The 23,162-nt window shown below is 33.6% G+C and overlaps 1 protein-coding gene across 1 annotated transcript in view; it reads left to right on the top strand.

The window, feature by feature from the left end:
- The window catches only part of SND1 (staphylococcal nuclease and tudor domain containing 1), a 462,540-nt gene that overhangs the window by 245,504 nt on the left and 193,874 nt on the right, over positions 1–23,162 (top strand). The window contains exon 14 of the mRNA XM_074268024.1: positions 11,191–11,263. Coding sequence (XP_074124125.1) covers positions 11,191–11,263 — 73 coding nt within the window. The remainder of the gene's footprint in view (positions 1–11,190; positions 11,264–23,162) is intronic.

Raw genomic sequence — 23,162 nt, 5'->3', positions numbered from 1 at the left:
ATACATTGTTTCTATAATTGGTAAAACTCAGAAAAAGAAGTATGAAAATGCTCTGCCACTAAAACCATAAAAATACTTTTTATTCATGAATTAGACTTTCCTATGATCAATTAGTAAGGAGGTAGTGTGAACCAAACTCTTTACACACCTTTTCCCACCTTTCTCCTATTCCTCTAACTTCCATGCAGCATTTACAAAGGCAGCTGTTGGCACCATAGTGGAGTTTAGACTCACTCACATGATCTAAATTTGAACAGATCTCAGACATTTACTAGCTCTGTCACAAGAGACAAGTTTATCTGCCTCAATTTCCTCAGTGTATAATTGGGATAATGATATTACCTTCCTACTAACATTTTTTGTGAGGATCAAATTAGATAATATTAATAAAAGCATTTAGTGCAGTACTTGGCACTTAAAGACACTACATAAATATTTATTTTCACCTCTCCCTCCCATTTGAGTGCTGATGCATTGAATTAAGGAAATATCTTTTGTTCCTGGGGCCGTAGTAAGAAATTCTATGTGACTAAGCTACAACAATTTCCTATTTTTTCCCCATTTAAATAATTATTTTGGGTGGCAAGGATAACATTTTGAGATGTGTTTTTCCCTTCTTACTATTCCTGGTCATAGATCTCTTGGTTCTTTGTGTTTCCCGATGTGTATCTATTCAACTTTTCTTGCTCTATTATGTGATTTTCCTGAAACCTATCTACTGTCTAACTGCTTTCATTAAACACAGTGAATCTTTTTCTTTTTATTGTGAATCTGTCTTGACACCACATTTCATCAACTTTCTTTTTTGCCTATAGATTAAATTTTTTATCTACCTTTAATTTATGTTGAAATCTATTTTTCTAATATTTCACCTGTGACTTCAGTAAAGGGTAAAAATTACTTTAAAATAAATATATTTAACATACATTTATGATCTGTCCTTCCCCTGGCCTCTCTTCTCCATTTGAACTAAAGAAATGAAAAAGAAAACCCATATCATTAAATAAGCACAATACAGCAAACAGATTCCCATATTGACCATATTATCGCAATCCTGTGAGATCACACAACTCTTGGGCCAATAATACAAATACAAGTTTCTGCCCAATGTTCCCTTTTCTCTGTTGAATTGACATATTTCTAATAAATTTTGTATAACTTTTGTTTCTTGTCAGACAAGTCAAACCAGTACTACCATCTGACCATAAATCCTCCCTTTTTCCCTTTCCTCCCACTTTAGTGGAGACAGAACATAACCTAAAAGTCCTGAGTACAGAAGTGCTTCTAACATACTACCCTCAGATATCCTCTAAAGCAGCAATCTCCATTAAGACATTGCATAATTCCTATAGGTATTACAGCTATAGCTACTGAAGCCGGAGGAAAGTTCTGGCTACCAAAATGCCCCGGCACTGCCAAAGACTAAGACATCAAAAACTAATATGGGGGCAACTAGATGGTGCAGTGGATAGAGCACCAGCCCTGAAGTCAGGAGGATCTAAGTTCATCTTCTCAGATACTTAATGCATCCTAGCTGTGTAACCCTGGGCAAATCACTTTGCCTCAGCAAAAACAAAACAAACAAAACCTAATGTGAATTTTTCACTGACAATGGCATTAAAGAAGCCTTAAAATCTGTGTTTCTGCTATAACCATGGGACTTCTCTTTGTTGTACCAAAAAAGCTTATATATGTGTTTTCTTCCCCCATTAGAATGTGAGTTCCTTTACTTTCATCCCAACTGTTTATCACATATAAACATTTAGTATTTAGTTTATTCATTCAATCACATGAAACAATACATTGGCAGGTTCAGTCACTGTGTCAATTGTTTTGCTTAATTGTTATGGTTACATGGAAGGGCTAGAGTATACAGATAGTAGGTTGCATAAGAATTACTGTAACATAAAAAGAAAAGACTTCTATATGCCCAGCAGTTGAGATGGAATATTATTATAAGAAAGGATTTCTTCCCTCAGTTTCTCTACTGGTATAGTTCTTTACCTTTACCAAAAAGGAGGTCCATCATCTCTTTCCCAGAGATGAGGTAATTGTTTTGTTTTCAATCTGACAGTCATCCATTGTTCTTTCTGTGTATCTCGTTATTCTTCCTAGAAAGGTTTGTTCAGTCATATTGTTTGCTTTTATCTTTCTTTAGCTAGATATCTCATTCTCATACTACATCACTGCTCTACTACTTTTGCCCTGAGACATACCTCTTTATTCCCTGGGAAGTAACCTGATTCTAGGCAACACTATATGTATCCCATTGTCATCCATCTCTCTCTCTCTCTCTCTCTCTCTCTCTCTCTCTCTCTCTCTCTCTCTCTCTCTCTCTCTCTCTCTCTTTCTCTCTCTCTCACACACACACACACACACACACACACACACACATATATATAATTTTACATTTATGTCTTTTATGTTATATATTATAAGCTTTATAGTAAAGCTTTTAAGTAAATATAAGCTTTTTGAGGGTAGGGACCAATTTTTGTCTATTTGTTTATTTTCTTTAGTACATCTTCCAAATCGTCCATTTTCATGATTATTTGGCCCACATTTTGCTGAGTATATTTCATGCCTGAGAAGTTCAGTTCATTTTAGATCACTGGCATGAAAGCAACTCTTCTTTGTCTGTGTCATTTGTGCTGAGACTGTGCTCCAGTAGTGCTGAGACAGTGGAACAAAATCACTCTAAACTTCATTTGCAAGTTTCAGTTAATGTGTTTTCAGTGAAAGAAAGTAATACCTAAAATATACATGAATTTCCAGCTTTTCATCCATTTCATGGAAGAGTATGATCAATAATTTGGGCTTTTGTTTAGTACTAGACACTTAACGATAACAACTCCCTTACTTGTATCTGGAAGCAGGTTGCAAATGGTTACCGTTCAAGTTTTCCCTCTGTCTGTTAGTTTTGTGGGTAGGTGTCTTTTGGATGCATATTTTCTGACTCCTTACTGGGAATGACTTTGTCCCTTGTTTAGCAGCTACCCTTTATCTATAAAATGTTTATATTGTTATAGATTCTCTCTCTGAGCGCTTCATTGTTGAACAGGCTGCGTTTTTGCTTCCTGCTTTCTTTCTCCCATCCTTACTGATCACCTGTCTGCCTTTGTGCTGGAATAGCCCTTAAGGAGACATAGTAGGGAAGTTCAAAAGTCATAAGATTTATTCCTTGCCTAATGAAAGGGGATTGAGAGCTGTGGCAGCAACCTGCAGAGAGAGGTGGGGAGGGCAAGAGGTGAAATTTAGTGTTTGCATTTGTGGAGCAGGTGTCAATGAAACAAGGTTGTCATCTGGCCTTCCAATCCTCTGTTTGCTCTGTACTTAGAGGTAGGCTTTTTCATATATCAAGGAAACCTTTCCTATAAAATGAGTGGGTTAGATCTCCAAGGTTATTTCTAACTTTTTTAATTCTATGATTCTCCACAAACATACCTGAAATTATCTGTTAATATATAGGATTTGTGCAGAGAGAGATGGCCACTGACTAAGGGTTTATACTTCCTCTGTCCTTGAATCCACTGATGGCAGTGGTGAGATAGGACTTTGGCAATCATTGACAGCAGCATGTTATATCTTATCCCTTTTGCAGAGATTTGGAGAATGGAAATGGGAACCTCTAGGATCTAAAAGAATGAGATGTTATTTTGTTTTGTGGACTTCCTTTAATTATTTCTGAAGGACCTTACTTTACAGAAAGATGTGCCAATACCTTTTTATTAACTTTCTGCTTTGTAAACCCTGGTTGAAGGAACATTTTTGATACAGGCTTCACCCCTTTTTCTGCAGCAGAACTTTACACACACACACACACACACACACACACACACACACACACACACACACACACACACACACACACATCCTCCTAAAATGAAAGAAATTTCTATTTGGATCCATTTGAGTGATAGTGTAACTTCTGAAAAATCTTAGTCACCTACATTTTGACATATTTATTCATACATATATGTACCTTGTACTTGCATAGATTTATCATTTCCCTAAAGAGTTCTCTTAAGTAGAAAGATACTTTTTCTTATTACAACTTGGAATAAGACAAGTAACAAAATCAGATAGGTAAGACCTTTTTCAAATAAGCAATCCAAATTATTTTGGAGTTTGATATCCTTTTCATATTTTCCTGTCATATATTTCCTTCTTTCCAATTTGACCATGTGAAGCTAATTTTTGTTAGTATTTCTTATATTTGCCCTTGTTTTATAGCCCACATCTTATATACTTCTTATAACGTCTTTGAAATTTCTTTAGCCTTTTCAATTTTAAGAGCTTGATCTAGTTGCCATATAACATTATAAGAATGAAAAATAACTTAACTCTATAGCTTTTCCAATTTGCTGCCCACATTGTTTTCCAAGAACCACTTAAATTATATATGCATATATATGTATGTATTGCAGCTACTTGATTTTTTTGTTTTTATGTAGAAAACTTGTCTAGACCTCCCCTGTTTTTAAAAAAGTTATCACTTGGATATGCTGCCATAGCCCAAATTCTTGAAAATGCTTTCTATATTAATTTTGTCTATTTCTTCAAATCGCACTCTTTTCTTAGCACTATTATTAACTAAACCAGCCACTCAACCAACCATTTTTTCCAAAGTTACTTCCCTATTTCTGTCAAGGACATTGCATTATTCCAATCAACTTAGTCTACAATACTGGAATCATCTTTCAATCAATAATCTTCTTTTTTATATAAATTATATAATTTTTTTTCTTTATATTATTCAGTTAGTCTACTATGTGCAGACAGCAGTATATACAGATAGAAAGAATGAAATATTCTATTTTTAGGGACCTTATATTTTGTTAGAGGAAACAGAATCTATTGTATAAGTATATTCCAATTAAATACAGGATAGTTTAGGAAGGAGACAGCAGTAAGGAGGGGAATAAGGAAACTTTTTGTGCACAAGACAGACCCAAAATTATCTGCAGAGTAGAGTTAAGAGAAGAAAACCTTTCATGAAGGTAGTGGGGGGGGAGGAGAAATCAGTGTAAAGGCAAGAAGAAATGTTTTAGACATGTATATATAGTTTCCTACTTAGTTATTTTTTACTTGTTTACTTTATATTACTTTTTCATTTTGATTTTCCCAGTTTTCTCAAAATCCTTCATGATTTCTTACATCACAATAATATTCTACCACAGGTGTTTTTTTGTTTTTTGTTTTTTTTTTTTTTTTTTAGCTGTTCCTTTTTATAATGGACATCTCCTTTGCTTCCAGTTCTTTTGCTCTACAAAAATTGCTCCTATGAATAGATTAGGCTCTAATGAAACCTTTCTTTCTGTCTGGTGTACCAGACATGCCTAGCAGCATGATCTTAGAATCAATCAAAGAATATAAACATTTTAGTCACTTTCTTAGCATAATTCCAGTTGCTTTCCAGAGTGATTTATAGCTCTACAATTGGCATATTAATGTAACTTGATTTTTTTATCCCTTCTCTTATTATGATTTTCTTTACCTTTTGTCATTTTTTTACTGAGTTTGAGATAGAACTTTAAAGTTCATTTGGATTGGATTTCTCTTTGCGGTTATTATTAAGCTGCAATTCTTTTAAGAATTGCTTGCTGTCCTTTGGCCTCTTAACTTTTGGGGAATGGTTCCTCAAAGTGCTTCCTAAAGAATAAATCTAAACATACTATTTCTTTGCTTAAGAAACTTTTTCAGTATTTCCCTTTTGCTTCTTGGAGAAAGTATTCATTCTTCTTATTATTATTATTTTTTTCATTAAAAAAAGCTTTGAGAATTGTTTCCTGTCTGTCTTTCTAAATTGATTTTATAATACTTTTCTATACACATTTAATGATGAAACCATAGTTGTCTCTTCATTGTGTTCTTTTCCTCCCTCCACTCCTTTGCATATGCTTCATCCCTTAAGCCTTCATTACCTTAAGTACACTCTTTGTACAAGTCTTTCAATGTCAATATAGGCCACTGAATTGGTTGTTACTTGTCCTTAAAGGATCAGAATGACAACTCTATGTTGGAGTCAAGTTAGTGTATCAGACTGTGGGCTGATCAGACTAAGCTTGGAATGCTCTGCTACAGGTTAGATACAAGTAGTTCATAGGAACCTTTAGGGTGGATTTTTTTAACTTTTTGTATTATATGCTTTTCTTAGCTTATTCACTTCTGCTTTGCTAATAGAACACATCTTTTCTGATGAGGGCATGCCATGCTCCTGAACTGATTGTGTAACCTTTACATAAACAATAAAATGATAGTCTTTTTGCATCCCTAATGTTGCCAATTGATATGTGGGTGAAAGAGGGGCCATAGGAAGCAGCGTAGAATAAAAGAGGGTACAGTGGACAGTAGTCAGAAAAGCTAATTTTTGTTCTGGTTCTACCACACATTAGCATGTGATTTCAGCTAAGTCATTTAACTACTATGAACCTCAGTTTATTTATCTGTACATTAGAATTAATCATTTTTGTTATAGTTGAATAATATATTATTAATAATCAATCTAAAAAACCATATTATCTGCAAGAAGTACATAATAACTATGAAATACTAAAATATTTGAAATAAAAGGAAATTATTTCACTTGCAGAGGAAATAAATAATCATTTAGAGTAGAAAATTAATTAGATTTTATGTGAAGTTTTTACTGATTTTTTTTTTTTTTTTTCCCCTCAGAATATTTATGTGTTCACTATTGGTCTGGCTGCCCCCAAAGAAATCCATATAGGGGCCCAAGATTATTGGGCATCATTAAAGGTTACTCAGATAGAAATGGCATTTCATCAATTTGGATGTTCCCTTCAGTGACAAAGATGGACATCTAGGTATACCTGCCTCTGCATGCCTATCCATTGCTCTCTGTTTGTTTTTCATACTTGCTCTGCCCAACATGTTAGTGACCTCTCTTGCTTTTTCTTGACAGTATGAACTTGTCACTGAAGCATATCACCCTTTTCCATTTATGTTTTGCTCCTACCACACTACAAGTTTTTCGTTATATATTTTCTTGGTGTTCTTTGGTTCTTATTTGAAGTTCCTTATGTGTTACGTGTTCTGCACTGTTCACATCCACTATGTAACTTCTCCACTGTCCTTCTATAGGACAGTTCTATAGTTCTATAGTCCTTCTATAACCTTCAAATGAGTGAACTAAATAATGAAAAATATTTTAAATGCTTTCTTTGTGCCAGTCACCTTCCTAAGCCCTGGGGATACAAAAAACAAGCAGATATCCCATTTCATGACTTGGTTGTAACAAATGGGCCTTTTGGGGGGAGGGGGAGGAAATTTAGGTATTCAGAATGTTCCCCATGAGTAAAAATATTGACTTTACTGCCCAACTATTTAGTCTCTCAACTTGAATCTGAAATCAAACATTTTGTCTATATTGAAAACAAAGAGCTTAAAGGTACTTTTTAACACTTTATAGTTCAGATCCCAATTAACCCAAAAATTAATTCATTTTGATGTTCATGATCCTTTGGTATATATGGGCATTATTCTTTTCATTTTGCAAATGAATAATGCTACAGTTAGAACTGGAACCTATACTACCACTCCAAACCCTATTCTCTATCTACTATCAGTACCCATTGTTTCATAACATAAAAAACTTCACTGAGTTGTTTTCCATATTTTATATTCTTGCCCCTCACCTATTCATATAGTCCAGAGGAGGTGAGTCATTCTTTAATAGATCTTGAAGAGGATGTGTTTGGGGGGGTTAGATTGGTTCAAGAAGAACATTTAAAAAAAAAAAAGTTCAAATAAAAACCCTACTGTTATTAAAGGAAAAAAAATTGACTTTCTAGTGCCAGAATAAAGACTTTGGGATTTAAATTCCAAATTGCTTTTCATAAAGTATTACTCTGTCAGCTAGATGAGAGAAGTAAATAGATTCATCTGCTCAGTTATAAAAGCCACCTGAGAACATCATACCAGATTTGTACTTGAGTCAGAATCTTGTCTGCAACATTCTTGACTGGTGACAACCCTGACTCAACTTGATGACCCCAAGCAATGAGGAACTTAGGTTTCTACATTTGACTTTTTTAATCATGATGATTTTTATTTTCTTATACAACCTGACTGCACTTCTAATAATTTTTGTCTTTTGTTAATATAATATTAAGTTTAATAACATAACAGCTCTTAAAACAATACCTAATCTCTTCCCTCTCTCCTCCCAGTCTTTTTCAGGCTAAATGTTTCCCATTCCCTTTAGTTGATTCTCCAAGAATATTGTTCATCTTAGTCTGTCTCCCTACCTTTAGACACACTACATAATTTGTCAATATAATTCTGAAACTGTGATATACAGAACTAAACATATTATTATCAGATTGAGTTTGATCACAGTAGCAGAAATAATAGCCTTCCTCATTTTAGACACTGTGCTTCTGCTTTTTATTCATAAATGTTGTTGCTAGCATCCTAGGAGTTGGCAGAAAATTCCATCACAGCCATTGCCTATCTGGTTCTTTGTTAGAAAGTTTTGAATCTTTTTCTAGTTTAGAATCATCAACATTCTGGAAATAAAGGAGGTTTTAGGGATAATTTGGTTGCATAGACATTTAGAGCTAAAAGAAAAGTCAAGTCATTTAATTCAACCTATACCTATACCCTGATTCAAGTGTCCTCTACACAGTAAAGTAAATATAGGACCTAACCTTGAGTATCTCTATTTATGTGATTTCTTCAAGAGTCCAGGTTTTTTGGTTTGTTTTTTCACTAGGGATTGACTGAACTTCAGGAGTGCATTACAATAGAAGGTCTTACAAGTTACTATCTAGCTTCTATTAAAGAATATTGAATTCAGAGTCAGTGGTTTTGCCACTTATTTGCTGTAAGACTTCAAGTAAATCATTTCTTCTCTTTGGTTCTCAGCTTTTAATCCTTCAAGTATGTCCGTTGGCCTAGATGACCTTTAAATTTCTTTCAGCTCTAAATAATTGATATTATGACTCAACTACCACATAGTATACCATATCTTGGCATATTTGTTTGGTGGCTCTAATTGTCTGGATGTTTTTCTTTCTTTAAATAAGACAAAATACATTTCCCATGACTTCTCTCCCATAGTTCCTGATTCTGCCCTCAGTGTCTAGGATTATCTTTCCCCTCCTCAACATCACATAATATTTTGTAATGTACAAGTTTATAATATTTTTAGTTATTTACATCTTATACCCTTATTTGAAATGTTAAGCTTATGAGTTACCAAATCAAGTTTTTTTTACATTTTGTGCCTCATCTAGCTCCTAGTACAAATGTTATACTTCTCACAAGTCCTTGTTATATATCCACTTAAAAGTTCCTGCATTTATCTTTGCTTTTTGCTACTGGGCTCATTTTTGCTCTCACTTCCTTTGCTAGGGCTCTTTCTCTTTTCTTTCCTCCTCTTTTCCTCATCACAATCCTATCCATCCTTCACTCCCCAAACTGAATTCTCCTTCCTCTGTGTCTCTGTCTCTTCTATCTCTAGGACATATCCTTCTACATTTCCTACTTCTCTTACAATATAAGTCTTTTGGGTTTGGGTTGTTGATATTGTACTCTATCTTATCTTATTCTTCAGCTTCTTTGGGTTTATTCTCACATTTATTCCTCATAGAAGGGACCCTGATTAGTGTTGTTGCAAGATACTGGACGTAAGATTCCTTGCTTTTTCACTAGGAAGCTCTTGAACTTCATTGAGATTCATTACATTGGAAGATCTTACAAACTTCCATTCACTGCAGTGAAATAACAAGAAATAAACTTTGTGTTCTAAGGAAAATTATTCACGTTTCTTTTTTACCTCTGAATTTTAAAAGTTGAATATAACAATTATTAACTACACCTACAGATAGTGTAGATTTTCTTTTTGTTGATGCTTTTTTTTTTTTTTTAATAATATACCTAGTCTTATTCAGAATTTTTATTACTCTAAAAGGAATATCTAGGGTCAAACTAGTTTGACAACAGCTGCAGGATTTTTAGGCAAAAGGATTGTATTTATTTCTCTCTATGATTCCATTTCACAGGCTCAGTAACTATATTGCTAAACCTTTTCAACCATCTGGCTTATAGCCTAGTCTGCTTTTCTTCCTGTCTTTTATCTGTCCCAGCTCTCCAAGTTTTGTAAAAATTACCTTCAGCTACAACTCTGAGCCCCAGATTTTTACCTCCACTTTGTTTTGTTAAAACTGAGATAGACAGATTGTGTTCTCAAGCTCCCGTCAGTCAAAGTCATCTCTTCCTAGTGCTATACCTTTTAACTTCCTGCCTTATGAAGCCTCCCTAACTAGACCTGCCATCTATTCTCCATTTATCTCCTAGAAATTTGATTCTATTACTGTTTTTTAGGGGTGCTTTGTGTCATATCCATTTAGTATATCTTAGGTTTCTTAGGTAGCCAAATAATTGTATGAACAAAGATATCCTAATATAGTAATCAGAAAAAGTACTCTTTTTCCAGGAAACGGTGAAATTTTAGTCAGTTAAATGGGGCCCTTAATTTATCAGTTGTATGGTAAGACTGAGAATGATGGAGGTAGGAGAGTGTGTGTGTGTGTGTGTGTGTGTGTGTGTGTGTGTGTGTGTGTGTGTAAGATATGATATTCCATGTTAATAAACTGTGATAATTATAGCTTTAGACTGATTTTAAAATTGGGCTCAGTGTCAGTTCTGTAGCATCTATTAATTTTTTTCGCCGTTTAATGACTTTTCTTTATGATACTACTTCATTCAGGGCAATTCAGCTTTTTTACTTGGAGGAACTGATTTCCATTCGAATTATAACAATACTTACATATTTTGCATTTTTAAATGTTAAACCCTGAAAAAAATTATTACTTTTAATTCTTACTAGTGTGCTCTTCCAACTGATTCTTTTGTACTCTTCCAACTGATTCTTTTGTAACTGGAATAATGCCATTTTATCTGGAAATAAATACAAAAGCTCCTTCTGATTATCAGGTACACATTTAGCTGAAATTATCAGTTGAATGCTGGTAATTGGGATTGGGAAAAGCAGGGATATATATATATCTGTTTTCCTTCCTTATCCCCCATTCTCTTGCACACTGGTTATTAAGTAGCATACAGTATGTTTTGTTCAGATTACAATTCCCTTTTCATCCATCCTTCTGTACTTGCCCATCCTGATTTTTGTTTTTAATGTGATTTTTTTTCCTACTTTAACAGAGCCATTAAAAATGGAAAAGGATTACATAGCAAGAAGGAAGTACCTATCCACCGTGTGGCAGACATTTCTGGGGTAAGATACATCTTTGTTTGAATAGAAGAACAAGGCATTTGTTACTTATTCTTTTCAGGAACTCAGAGTGTGAGTGTTTATTATTGCACTTGCTAGTTTTCATCTACTGAAATGTTGAATGTGTCTCCCTCTTTCACCCCCACAAGTTCCTATTTCAGTGCTTAGGAGATAGTGTCTTGCGTTCTGGCAAAGCAAGGATCTGCACAGTATCTCTCAGTTCAGTTCATTGCATTTACTTAAGCTGCATTTCTGACATTTTTCTAGGAATCATTGTACCTTCTGCTTTACAAATATTACTTTTTTTCTAGCTTTCTAAGTGTATTGTGTCTAAGTTGTTTTTTCTTTAAGCATAAATCTTATGCCTAGTAATTTTTGAAGTGGCTGAGGGACAGAGAGCCTTTAAAAGTTGAAGAATAATTTCCTCATGACTTGTTTCCTCAAGTTTGGGTGATTATAAATAAAAGGGATAGATATATGAGTCCTACTCCAGAGATAATACTAGATGGCTGAAGAATACAAATAGATCAATAACACTAGCAATTTTGAGCTCCCCAAAGTCTCTTTTTAAGATTGTCTTATAATAAAGCTCATTTTCAAATATTGAGAATTTTTTCATTTTAGTTTCTTATGTCTATTTTTAGTGTTTGAAATCAGTACTTGCTTTTTTTCTCCTTTGGTAGTCCTTCGCCAGCATTTTCAGCCCTCGTGGTTTGGATTTGTTATGATTTGCATGCCCATGTCTGCTGTAGCCTGGACACTGGAGAATGTAAAATGATCGCATGACCCAGGGTAGGTTGTGTTTCAATAGATGATACTTTAAAGGTGAACCGGCTAACAAATCTCAGCCCAGACATTCAGGAGCATGCTTCAGGCAATGGAAAGAAAATACTGAAAACAAAACCTTCTAGAATTCAACATAGCCCATAGCAAAGATGAATTAGGGTCCTTTATCTTCCTGTTATACTTTGTTTTCCAGCCTGCTGAATCTTTTTTCCCATTGTTTCTGTGATTACTTATTACAAATGAGACTCTGAACAGTCCACACATTCCTGGGTGGCCTTGGTTCCCTCCACATAATAAATGAGGAGACTAGGTTGAACTTTCCACACATTGTAAGCAACCAGATATTGCATCAGCAATTTTATTTCCACCATACTTTTAAGACATGAAATTGTAGTTTTGTCCAGTTAGTGCCCCTGAGTTCTGCTATTAAATCATAAACCCATTTGTGTTACATTTTAATTTTAGGTCAAAACTGAGAAACATAGCTGTTCTGTGTGAAATTTAGCTAACTCACCATATCTAGGGGTATCTTAGTGTTGATAGAGATCTGTGCTCTAGGCAATTAAAGTTACTTTGAGAATTTGGACTTTGGATTTCCATTATTATTAGCTTTGCATTGCTCCCATTGATTTTCTTTCCCCTGCCACCTCCACCCTTTACTGTTTCCTTTTGATAAAACTTAAATTTAAAGTTGGTTTCCCAAATCATTGACCTGAAAAGTCACAACCCTGTGTTAGAATCTACAATATAGGATCTATTAGTTTGTCAATGACTTAAATATATCAGGAATATGTCTGATCTGTCACTTTAAGATAGCTTTAGATATGGAAAAAATAATTTAACCTTTTGTTGCTCCATTTTCTTCCACTGATCTGGAAACCCAGGTATAAATTAGCTACTTCAATGGAAAGGAAGTAATTATATTGTTTAGATTCAGAGATACTAGCTTAAAAATATAGGTTATCAGTGAAGGGGGGAAAGAGACTAGTACTCTAATATTCTTCTATGCCATCTTAAAAATATATATATATATATATTTATTTATTTATTTGTTTATAAAAAATTATACATAGGTAATTTTTCAGCATTGACAATTGCAAAACCTTTTGTTCCAGCTCCCCTCCTTCCCTCCTCCCCTTCTGCCAGATGGCAGGTTGACCAATACATGTTAAATATGTTAAAGTATAAGTTAAATACAATATATGTATACATGTCCAAACAGTTATTTTTATGCCATTCTCTGATACTCTAATGATTTTTGAGGTTTCCGTATGCCTCCACACTTCTCCCTTTATATTCTCCCCCCCTACCTCTTATATAAGGGTTAGTCCCCTTACAATCTATTCTCCTTCACATTAAAAACAAAGAAAAAAAAAAGAAACCATAGCTTCTTATATATCTTTATTTTCTTTATTTCTGAGTATTAAAAGAATTTAAAAATAAATGTCAACTTCATTTCAGTTGTGATTTAAATAAAAGAGGTAAAGCACAACAGTGATGGCATTAGAAGGTATAAAAAAATAAAAGAATGTCTGACCTTGTCTGACAAGTCAGTCACAAACTATTTAAATTAGCACATTGTTTTCTTTTTATTGCTTCCATATTAAGATAGTCATTTTAATAAGATTTAGGTTTGAGGGTTTCAGGAATCAAAATATGATGAGGTCTAGATTTAAGGTTGACAGGCAACCAAAGTGAGATTAGGGTTCCTGGTGGTCAGGGAGTTAAATGATGAGGTCTAGTGGCAAGTTCGGGGTTCAGGGAACTAAATGAGGAGTTTTGGGAATGCCCCTTTTGGCAGCACAGAGATCCTTTGTAATGGAATTTAAGAACCCGAAACTCTAGATTGATAAAAAGAAGTTTATTATAGGCATTGGGAAATAAAGTTTAGAGAAATCCCAACAGAGAGGCATAAAGTCTCATTGAGGGTGAGGGAGATAAATAGAGGGTAGCACTGGAAGAGAATATTATTCCAATGGGCAGAGGCTTCCTTGGCATAGCATGGCATGGCATGTTAAGACCTCTTCAAAGAGTGGGTTTTAGATTGGCTCTTTTATAAGCGTTGGCTACAAGATGGGGGATGTTCTTGATGGGTCTGGGTCCAGCTTGAGCTGAATTGAATAGATCTTCAGTTGAATAGGGTTGGAATTCTTTATCTCAGGACTCAACCAGTCCCACCTAGATAAACCACTTTCTCTGATTCCCTGGACAGACTCTCACTGAGGCAAGATTGAAGGAGATTTCTCCTTCAAGGAGCTTTTTACCTCATGGCTCATGCCCAAAGTCAGAGAGAGAGAAAGAGAAAGAGTTTTGGGGCTCCCCTCCACAATCTTCCATCATCCACCTGCCTCTCCTGTTTCTCTCACAATCATGTATTGGGGGTGCGGGCTAGGTGTAATGTGGGTGCCATTGCACTATTTTAATAGGAGGTATAGATCTCCCTTGCTTACTGAAACATTCTGGGCAGCTTTCTCTCGGATGTATAGACTAGACAAGTTTGTAAAAGTGATGGTTAATGTAGACAAATGCCTCACAGAGGATGAAAAATGAACAGCTATAAAAAGCAAATATTGAAACATTGTTTTACCAAGCTTTGTTAGTCTTTTAAAAATATCATTTCCCCTTCTTTCCCCCCAATTGATCTTCCTTTACTTTTGAAAAGTTAGAAGTTCTAAAAGATAAATGCTAGAGTACCCATAAGTGACAGTACATGCTATTTTGCTGCCAAAATAATTTAACATGAATTAGTGTCTGTGCCTACTCCTCTTCCCTCACCCCTGTGCCCTTGAGAAATGCATTCATGAATTCACATTTTTTCTCCACATCACCTCCTACCCAAGAAATAGCATTCTTTAAAGAGTATGTGCATATATGGCTTTGGACAAGCCTTAGTTTTCTCCTGTTTCCATTAGGGAATAATCCTGAAGGACTTTTCACAATTTGCAGTTATTACTCTTCTTTAGCCCCTCTCCATTCCAGTCAAACTGGTTTCCTAGCCAAGTACCACATTTCATTTCTTGGTCACTGTTCCTTCTAGACTATCTACCTTGAATGTATTCATTCCCTCCTCAATTCAGTACTTAGAAGTTTTTCTTTAGGACATAGCTTGAGGGCCACTTCATATGCAAACTCTTTCTTGATCCTCTTAGATTTCATTGCTCTCTGGCACCTCCCTTTTTTAAAATTACTTTTTATATTATTTTTATTCATCTAATCCATATATGTTTTTATTTTCTCAATAAAATGTAAGTCTCTTGAAGTCAGGGGTTTGGGAGTCCTTTTTGTCTTGATATACTTCGTACCTTCCCATAGAAGGAATATTTAATAAATGTTGACTTGAATTTGTCTATATGAAATGCCATTATTTTTTCTCTGTTTTATTTCTTCCTGATCTTTTACGAAATGGCATTTAGTAATAGCATATGGTCTGGGTTTGCTAGGAGAGGGATTAACATACCTTATTGATGAGATTTAAATTTGGGGTACCCAAATGAAATTAGGGTTTCTGGTGATCAGGTTGTTAAATAAGGTCTAGTGGCAGGTTCGGGGTTCAGAGAATCAAATAGAGGGGTTTGGCTCCCCTGCAACCCCTTAGAATTCAGTGCAAGGGTGGGGAATTTGGGGGAACTCTCTTCTGGCAGGGCAGAGGTTCTCTGTAAAAGAATTTACAGATCCAAAAACCTAGATTGATTAAAAGAGGATTATTAAAAGAGATTGGAAATAAGGTTACTATGTTCTGAGTGTCTTTGTATAGCAGTATGACTACAACTTGGAATTTGAGTCAGTGGAAAAGGACATCTTCATTCTTTTAACAGTCATCTTTTCCAAAAAGCCCTTATTTATTTTATCCTGCTGAGGATCTGAATAAACTCAAGCACGCTCTTGTGGCGACCCATTAGAGTTGAGAGTTGAAGAATCGGTCTGTGGAGGTATATGGGGGAACTCTGAGCATGTATGTGTAGGACTGAATCTGGCAGAGGTGTTAACTACCCTTTATGGCAGGCAAGCCTGTTTATAATCTGGGAAATGTGGCCAAGATACAGGCTTAGACTACTTCTTTCAGTCTTTACAATGCTTTAAAACGCATAGCTTTACATTATTATAAAGAAATGTGTTGCTTGGATACAAAATATATTATTTTATTTTAGGCCTCCTGGCAATTAGGGCTTTTTCCCCCAAGTTATCTTTTAGCTTCTATTTATACTGTATTTTCTAGATTACAAAATTACTAAAAAGATTTATACATTCTTTTCATATTAATACTGTTAATTGTGGTTGAAAATTTTAAAAAGTTTCTTGGTCTGGAGGATTAAGAATTTTTTGGTAATCTTTGTCAGTAATCCCACTATTTTCATAGTTTTCATTCTAAAGTAAAAGATGATTTTGCCTCAAGATATGCAAAGTATAGTCACAAGGAAAGACAATTGACTGAATGCTGCTCAGCTTCTTACTTTCTCCCAGTGTTCTAAATGCCTGGCACATTTTACCCCTTATTTTCTTAACCATTTCCTCTCTAGAATACCAAAATGTCAAATATGCCTGGGCATCAAATTAAAATTGGAGAGACCTGAACACATTTATAGTATATATGCTGGGGCAGCTAGGTGGCTCAGTATTTAGAACACAAGCTCTGGAGTCAGGAGGACTTGATTTCAAATCTGGCCTTAGACTCTTAATACTTTCTAGCTGTGTGATCCTGGAAAAATCAGATTGCCTTGCACTTTATCTTCTTGGTATTTGATTGGATGTGTCAACTTCTTAGCATCTTGGGCCTTTTTTTTTTTAACTTGAGCATTCTTTTGTCTTTGCTCAAAAAAAGGCAAAAGGAAGTTGAGTGTATCAGCAATAAATATCAGATGTGTTGAGGTTTGGGGTTGTTTTTTTTTTTTTTTTTTTTTTTTGGCAGGTTATTTTCTTTTTCTTTTTCTTTTTCTTTTTTTTTAATTGGAACATGTGTATGTTTATTGTTTATTTTTTTTTTTTAAAGAGTGACAGAATTTATTTTTTTCCAATAGATGCATACATATTTATACAATTATCTTGTTTCTCAAAATATTCAGCTCAAACAGGAAAAAATGAGAAAGAAAATAAAATGCAAGCAAACACAACAAAAAGAGTGAAAATCTTATGTTGTGAGCCACACTCAGGTCCCAAAGTCTTCTCTCTGGGTATAGATGATTCTCTTCATCACAAGATCATTTGAACTTGTCTGAATAATCTTATTGTTGAGAAGAGTCACACCCATCAGAATTGATCATCATATAATCTTATTGTTGTCATGTATAATCATCTCCTGGTTCTACTCATTTCACTTAGCATCAGTTCATGTAAGTCTCTCCAGGCCTCTCTGAAATCATCCTGCTGATCATTTCTTATAGAACAATAATATTATATAACATTCATATACCATAACTTATTCAACCATGCCCTAACTGATGGGCATCCACTCAGTTTCCAGTTTTTTGCCACTCCAAAAAGGGCTTGGCAGGTTATTTTCAAAAAAAGATCCACCTTTCTCTCTCATCTCTCCTCTCCTCAATTGGGAAAAAAAACAAACAAACAAAAACAAGAAAAAAACCTATTTTGGGCTTTTGCACCTAAACCAAAACAGTTTCCTCATCCATCAGATGTCCCCTCCCTTCTAACCTTTCTATCAGGAATTGGGCAGTACATTTCATCAGGAGTCTTCTGAAATTGTGGTTGGCCGTCGTACTGATCATAATTGCCAATGTTTTGAAAGTTGTCTTCTTTACAGTACTGTTGTTGTATAAATTGTTTGCTCACTTCTGCTCAGTTCACTCTATATCCATTATACAAGTCATCTTTGATTTATCTGAAACTGTCCCCTTATCATTTCTTCCAATACAATAGTATTCTTTCACATTCCTGTACTATAAGTTGGTCAGCCAACTTATAGTTTGGGTACTCTCACTGTTTCCAGTTCTTTGCTACCACAAAAAAAGAGCTACTAAGTTTTTTTTTTTTGGTAGAAGTCCTTTTCTTCTTTCTTTGATCTCTTCTGGGTATAGGTAGTAGTGGTATTGTTGGTACAGAAGGTATGCACAATATTAATTTATTACTACTATGTACCATATACTGTTCAGGGATATAAACACGAATGATGAATTAATCTCTGATAGTATTGTTCATTTTTTATATGTGCTATCCTGTTATTGTGCTTATCACATAGTGCTTAATAAATGTTTATTGATTGATAATTATCTTCCTTTTCATTGTGAGTTTTTCTTTTTCCTTCATCTAATAATATAATTACAGTTTTTGCTTTTAAGGATTCATTAGTTACATGGTAAATTTTATTCCTGCCCCTTATTTTCATTATTCATATATGTGTGTGTGTGTGTGTGTGTGTGTGTGTGTGTGTGTGTGTATTTTTTTTTAAACTATATTTCTTGACACTACTACTGCCAGTTGTGAAATTAACCACTGTATGCCTTATAGTTTAAAATGTAGAGAATTTTTCTTCTTTCTTTTTTCTTGATGGTGGTGGGGGGAGTGGGGCTCTCTGTAGATTAATTGCTTCCTGCCATACTATAGTCATGGTTTTTAAAATATGTTCTATTGGGAGGCTCATGAGTCTTAATTTATCTCTTTGCATATTTTCTTCAAGGTCATTTTCTTTCACTCGTTTAGAATTCATATATTCTTTCAAAGTTATCTTTTTTTTCTCTTGCAAATTTTCTTTTGTTTGTTGTTTTTTTTAATATCCAAATTTATTTTTCTCTTATCTTTGGAGCCTCTGCCACTTTGGAGAGAGCCTCCATCTTGCTTTATTTCTTATCTATTTTGTCATTTGTCTTTTTAAATTCAAGTTATAATTTCTGATCTAATTTTCATCTTTTTTCAAATGCTTAGTTCTCTTTTTTGACTCATTGGGGAATTTCTTTTGTTTCATGATCTTCAAGGAATGTCTGAAAATTTGATTTTTCCTGGATTTTTGGCTTATTTTCCTTTGTAGGAAGGTAATTGTTAAATGTATTTTTTAACACATTTTCTCATTTATACTTATCAGTTTTAATATTGTTTATTTGCTTAAGATCTAGATTCATTTTTTCCTTTGAATTTTTTGTTTGTCCTTTTCCTCCCCTATATTTTTAACACTTTGCCTTTGTCTTTCTGTATTCTTGACCCTTTTCCCTTCTAGTACTTTGCACACTCCTGACAAATCCTCATGTAGTCATGCTTAGTCACTGTTCAGAGTCAAGTCTAGAAAGGGGATGAATCACAATTATGTTTTTTGTCTCCTTTTCTTCAAACTTGAAAGACTGTGGATATGAAGATGTAAATAAAATGCTATTTTTAATTCTTATATTCTGTCAGAGGAGACATATACATGCACACAAATTTTCTAAAAGATCACTACTGGTTAGGTAGATTTAATCAGCAAAAGTTCCTTGCAGAAATAAATTGTTTGTGATAGATTTAAAGAGCGTCTTTCACACATTTCAGTACTTAATGTTTTCAGCATTTGTTTATAAACTTTATTCCAATGTTTATCACATTTTAAAGGTTTATTATAATGTCTGATCATGTTAGAATATTATGTAAGGATGAATATAGGATATATGAAAAATTAGCTAAATTTTTTAAAAATTATTCACTGACCTGAATATTTTAGAGATTCATTAAAGGACTAATAAATTCATTCATTCATTCAAGGGACTAAAACATGCTAAATGTCTCTTATATTGTAATTCTATAATACCAGGTTTTTAGTTTTTTGTGTTTTGTTGTGTTTTTTTTTTTTCTCTTTAATGTAACATGGAACATTCTAGTTAAATAATAGCAGTATTATTGTTTCATTTTTTTATGAACCTCTATGAGAGATGTACAGTCCTTCTCATTCCTAAGGAAATGAATTCATTTCCTTTTATGTTTTGAGTTTACACTTTTGTTTTCCCAAATTTAATTGTAACTAACTTTACTCCAATTTGTGTGCTTAAGGACCTTTATGCTTTTATGCTTCAGGACTAATTTTGTTCATTCTAGATAAGAGATATCCATATTAAATAGTTGTTTAAAAATCATCTTTGTGAAATTAAAGTTTTAGGCACTTACTTTGGATGTTTCTTTTATTGACACATTTTTTCATCCTTCATTTCAATTCTTGTTTAGTATCAATCTTGTATCACTTCTCATGGAGTTCTTGATTTGCCATAAAATGGTATTTGTACTCCATCAAACCATCTTCTACATCTTTTTACTTGCCTGATCATTTTAAACCTTTGTTCTATCATTCTCTACAATGTTCTATCATTCTTAAGGGAATTTATATTCTACATGGATTAATGACAAAATCCATGTAGAATATAAATTCCCTTAAGATTGGAAATATCTGTGACATTCATCATTGGCCCTTAGTACGTATTTAAGATGAATTAGAATTTAAATACTCCTCCCCTATAGATACTATAATTAATAAGTTTTCAGCAGTGTTTCCAAATGTAAATTGATTTTTTTCCTCCAAAATCATTGCTGTTAGCTAAATTTAAATTTTGTTTTTGTTTTCTGTTTAAATTTTCATTGTTACAAATTATTTGGTTGACTTATTTCTTTAGATCACTTTCTTACTGAGTGTGTGAGATTGATGATGATGATGGTGATGGTGATGGTGATGATGATGATGATAGTTAACATTTATATAGCACCAATTATGTGCCAGGAATCATGTTGAATATAGTACTTTAGAAATGTTTTATCATTTGACTGTCACAATACCCCTGGAATATAGATGCTATTATTATCCCTATTTTTTTTTTTTTTTTCCTGATTAAACTGGTTTAATGATTTACTCAAGCCAGTATCTGAGGCTACAGTTAAACTTAGGTCTTCCTGACTTAGTATTTTATCCACTATACCATCTGGCTGCCTATATATAGGGTCCCTCTGATTCATGTAAAAGTTCCATTTATTATCTTACTTTCAAATACCACAAAAGAATTTGAGGGTCCAAGTCATAAAACAATCTTTCCTGTTGTTCTCATTAGGAATTTCATAATATGAATACTGTCACATATCATTGTTTTCATATCTAATGTTTTACCTAATTAATTATCCACTTAGAAGATTTTAGCTCTCCATTATCTTTCAATTATTTATTTTTGTACATAAGATTTTATAGGGAACCAGTTGCAAAATATGTCTCAGTTCAAATTTTTGAGGCTATCATGGATATCAAGTATCTCCTTACTCATTAGCATTTAGTTCTCTGTTTTTAGTTATGTCTATTTTATGTTTACTGGAAATTTAATTTGAAAATGTACCAAATATATTTACATCACCCTTTAATTAAGCTGGGGATGTTGACAATAATATAGTTTGTCTTTTGAGAAATTTATTAATACACATTTCCTTACTGATTGGAGAGCTAATTGCTTATTCATTTTAATCTCTGAAGCATGGTATTCATATTTATATTTATGTTTGTGATTTGTCTTTCTGCAAGTGTACATCTACTGAGTGCTGAAATTGTTGATCAAGTTTATAGTTTCTATCCTTGACAAAAAAGTCAGATTTTTTTTTTTATCAGAGTGGTACGACCTTATTGCAATCTGTATATTTTCCATCATCCTTTGACCCAGTATCTTTTTTACATGGCAGACTGCCTTCAGTATGCTATTCTTATTTCTTATTATGTTGTTTCTTATTTCTTAAATAAGAATTGAAAAAAATCTCATCTTTATTTTTTATTCCTTCTTCACATTTCTGTTTTATTGTGTTTTGTAATTCATTCTCCTCTTCATAATTCACATTTGACTTTCTCTTTTTCCTTTAACTTGATCTATCTATTCTTATATGAGAGTGAAGTTATCTTGGTCCTATGGACTACAGGTGCATGACAAATATTATGTATTTTAAATCTTTAATATGGGAATCTAATAAGCAAGATAAAACAAGTAAAAACATACATATAGACAAATCAGTATGTGGTTGAGGAGTATGAGTGTCATGATGTACTTGCGGCTGCAGAACGTGTGGTTATTATTTTTTGAAAACTTCCTAGAGGAAAGAAATCTTGATAAATAATAGAAAGGGAAGAATGGATAGATGATCAAAGGGTCATGTTTGGTAAAAAGTTGTGGGGTAAAGAAACATTGGAACAATAAGTAGTAAACCAAAAAGTTTTAATATTTTTCTAATCAAATTTATGTCTGCCTTTTACCTCTAGATGAAACAAATTTGCTAGTATAGTGATCTTTCATAAATCATCATAGATTTCAAGGTAAAAGGAATTTTAAAGGTCATTTAGTCTTTCCCCTTATTTTACAGATTAAAAAACAAACCCAGTAACTGTGATATGACAAGGTCATGCAGCGAAGGGAATAAAGAACAACTTTGACTACAGTCCTAGCATGAATGAAATCCAGTAGGTTGCATTTGCTAAACACACAATTTCTATTAGTTTGCTCTTTTTTTTTTTTTTTTTTTTTTTTTAATGAACTTCTTAACAATGTGACCTTGGGTTTGTAACTTAACTTCATTGAGCCTCTATTTCTTAGATGTAAAATGAGATTACATTTTATATCTTTTGAAATTCCTTGCAACTTCAAATCTAGGATCATAGTAGGATGTCAAGAACATTTTGTTTAGTATTGATGATTAATACAGACATTCTTTTAAAATATAATTCTAGCTAGTGAATTGTAAAGTAGTATGAGAGATGGTTCACTATAAACACAATCTCTGAACCTATGTTTTCAGTTGTTTGAGAAAGGAAGCAATTTCATTATCTTTAAGGATCCTCTTTCAGTTTTTGTTTAATCAGATAAAAGGGATACATTCTTTTCATTTTCAGGATTGTGATTGTGCTGTTTTAAAAAATGGTTTTAACACTATTTTTGCCTCCTATAGCAAGTTGGCTTCTCCCTGTGTAACGGTCCCCTTTCCCTTTTATATTTACTTTATTCTTTTAACAGATTAAACAGACTTTAACCCTTTACTTCCCTGAAAGAATCCTGAAAAGATTATAGTTGACAAGTACTCACTCACATCCACCTAACTTCCTGCATTTCTTTCCTTTTCTCATTTCTTTCTCAGAGTAACAATATTACCATTTATCACTATGTCTAGTGACTCAGAACAAGTCACTTAACCCTAT

This window comes from Sminthopsis crassicaudata, chromosome 5 (assembly GCF_048593235.1).
Source record: "Sminthopsis crassicaudata isolate SCR6 chromosome 5, ASM4859323v1, whole genome shotgun sequence".
NCBI lineage: Eukaryota > Metazoa > Chordata > Mammalia > Dasyuromorphia > Dasyuridae > Sminthopsis > Sminthopsis crassicaudata.
The sequence above is the reverse complement of the archived record's forward strand: the minus strand, read 5'-3'. Positions and strand labels throughout refer to the sequence as shown.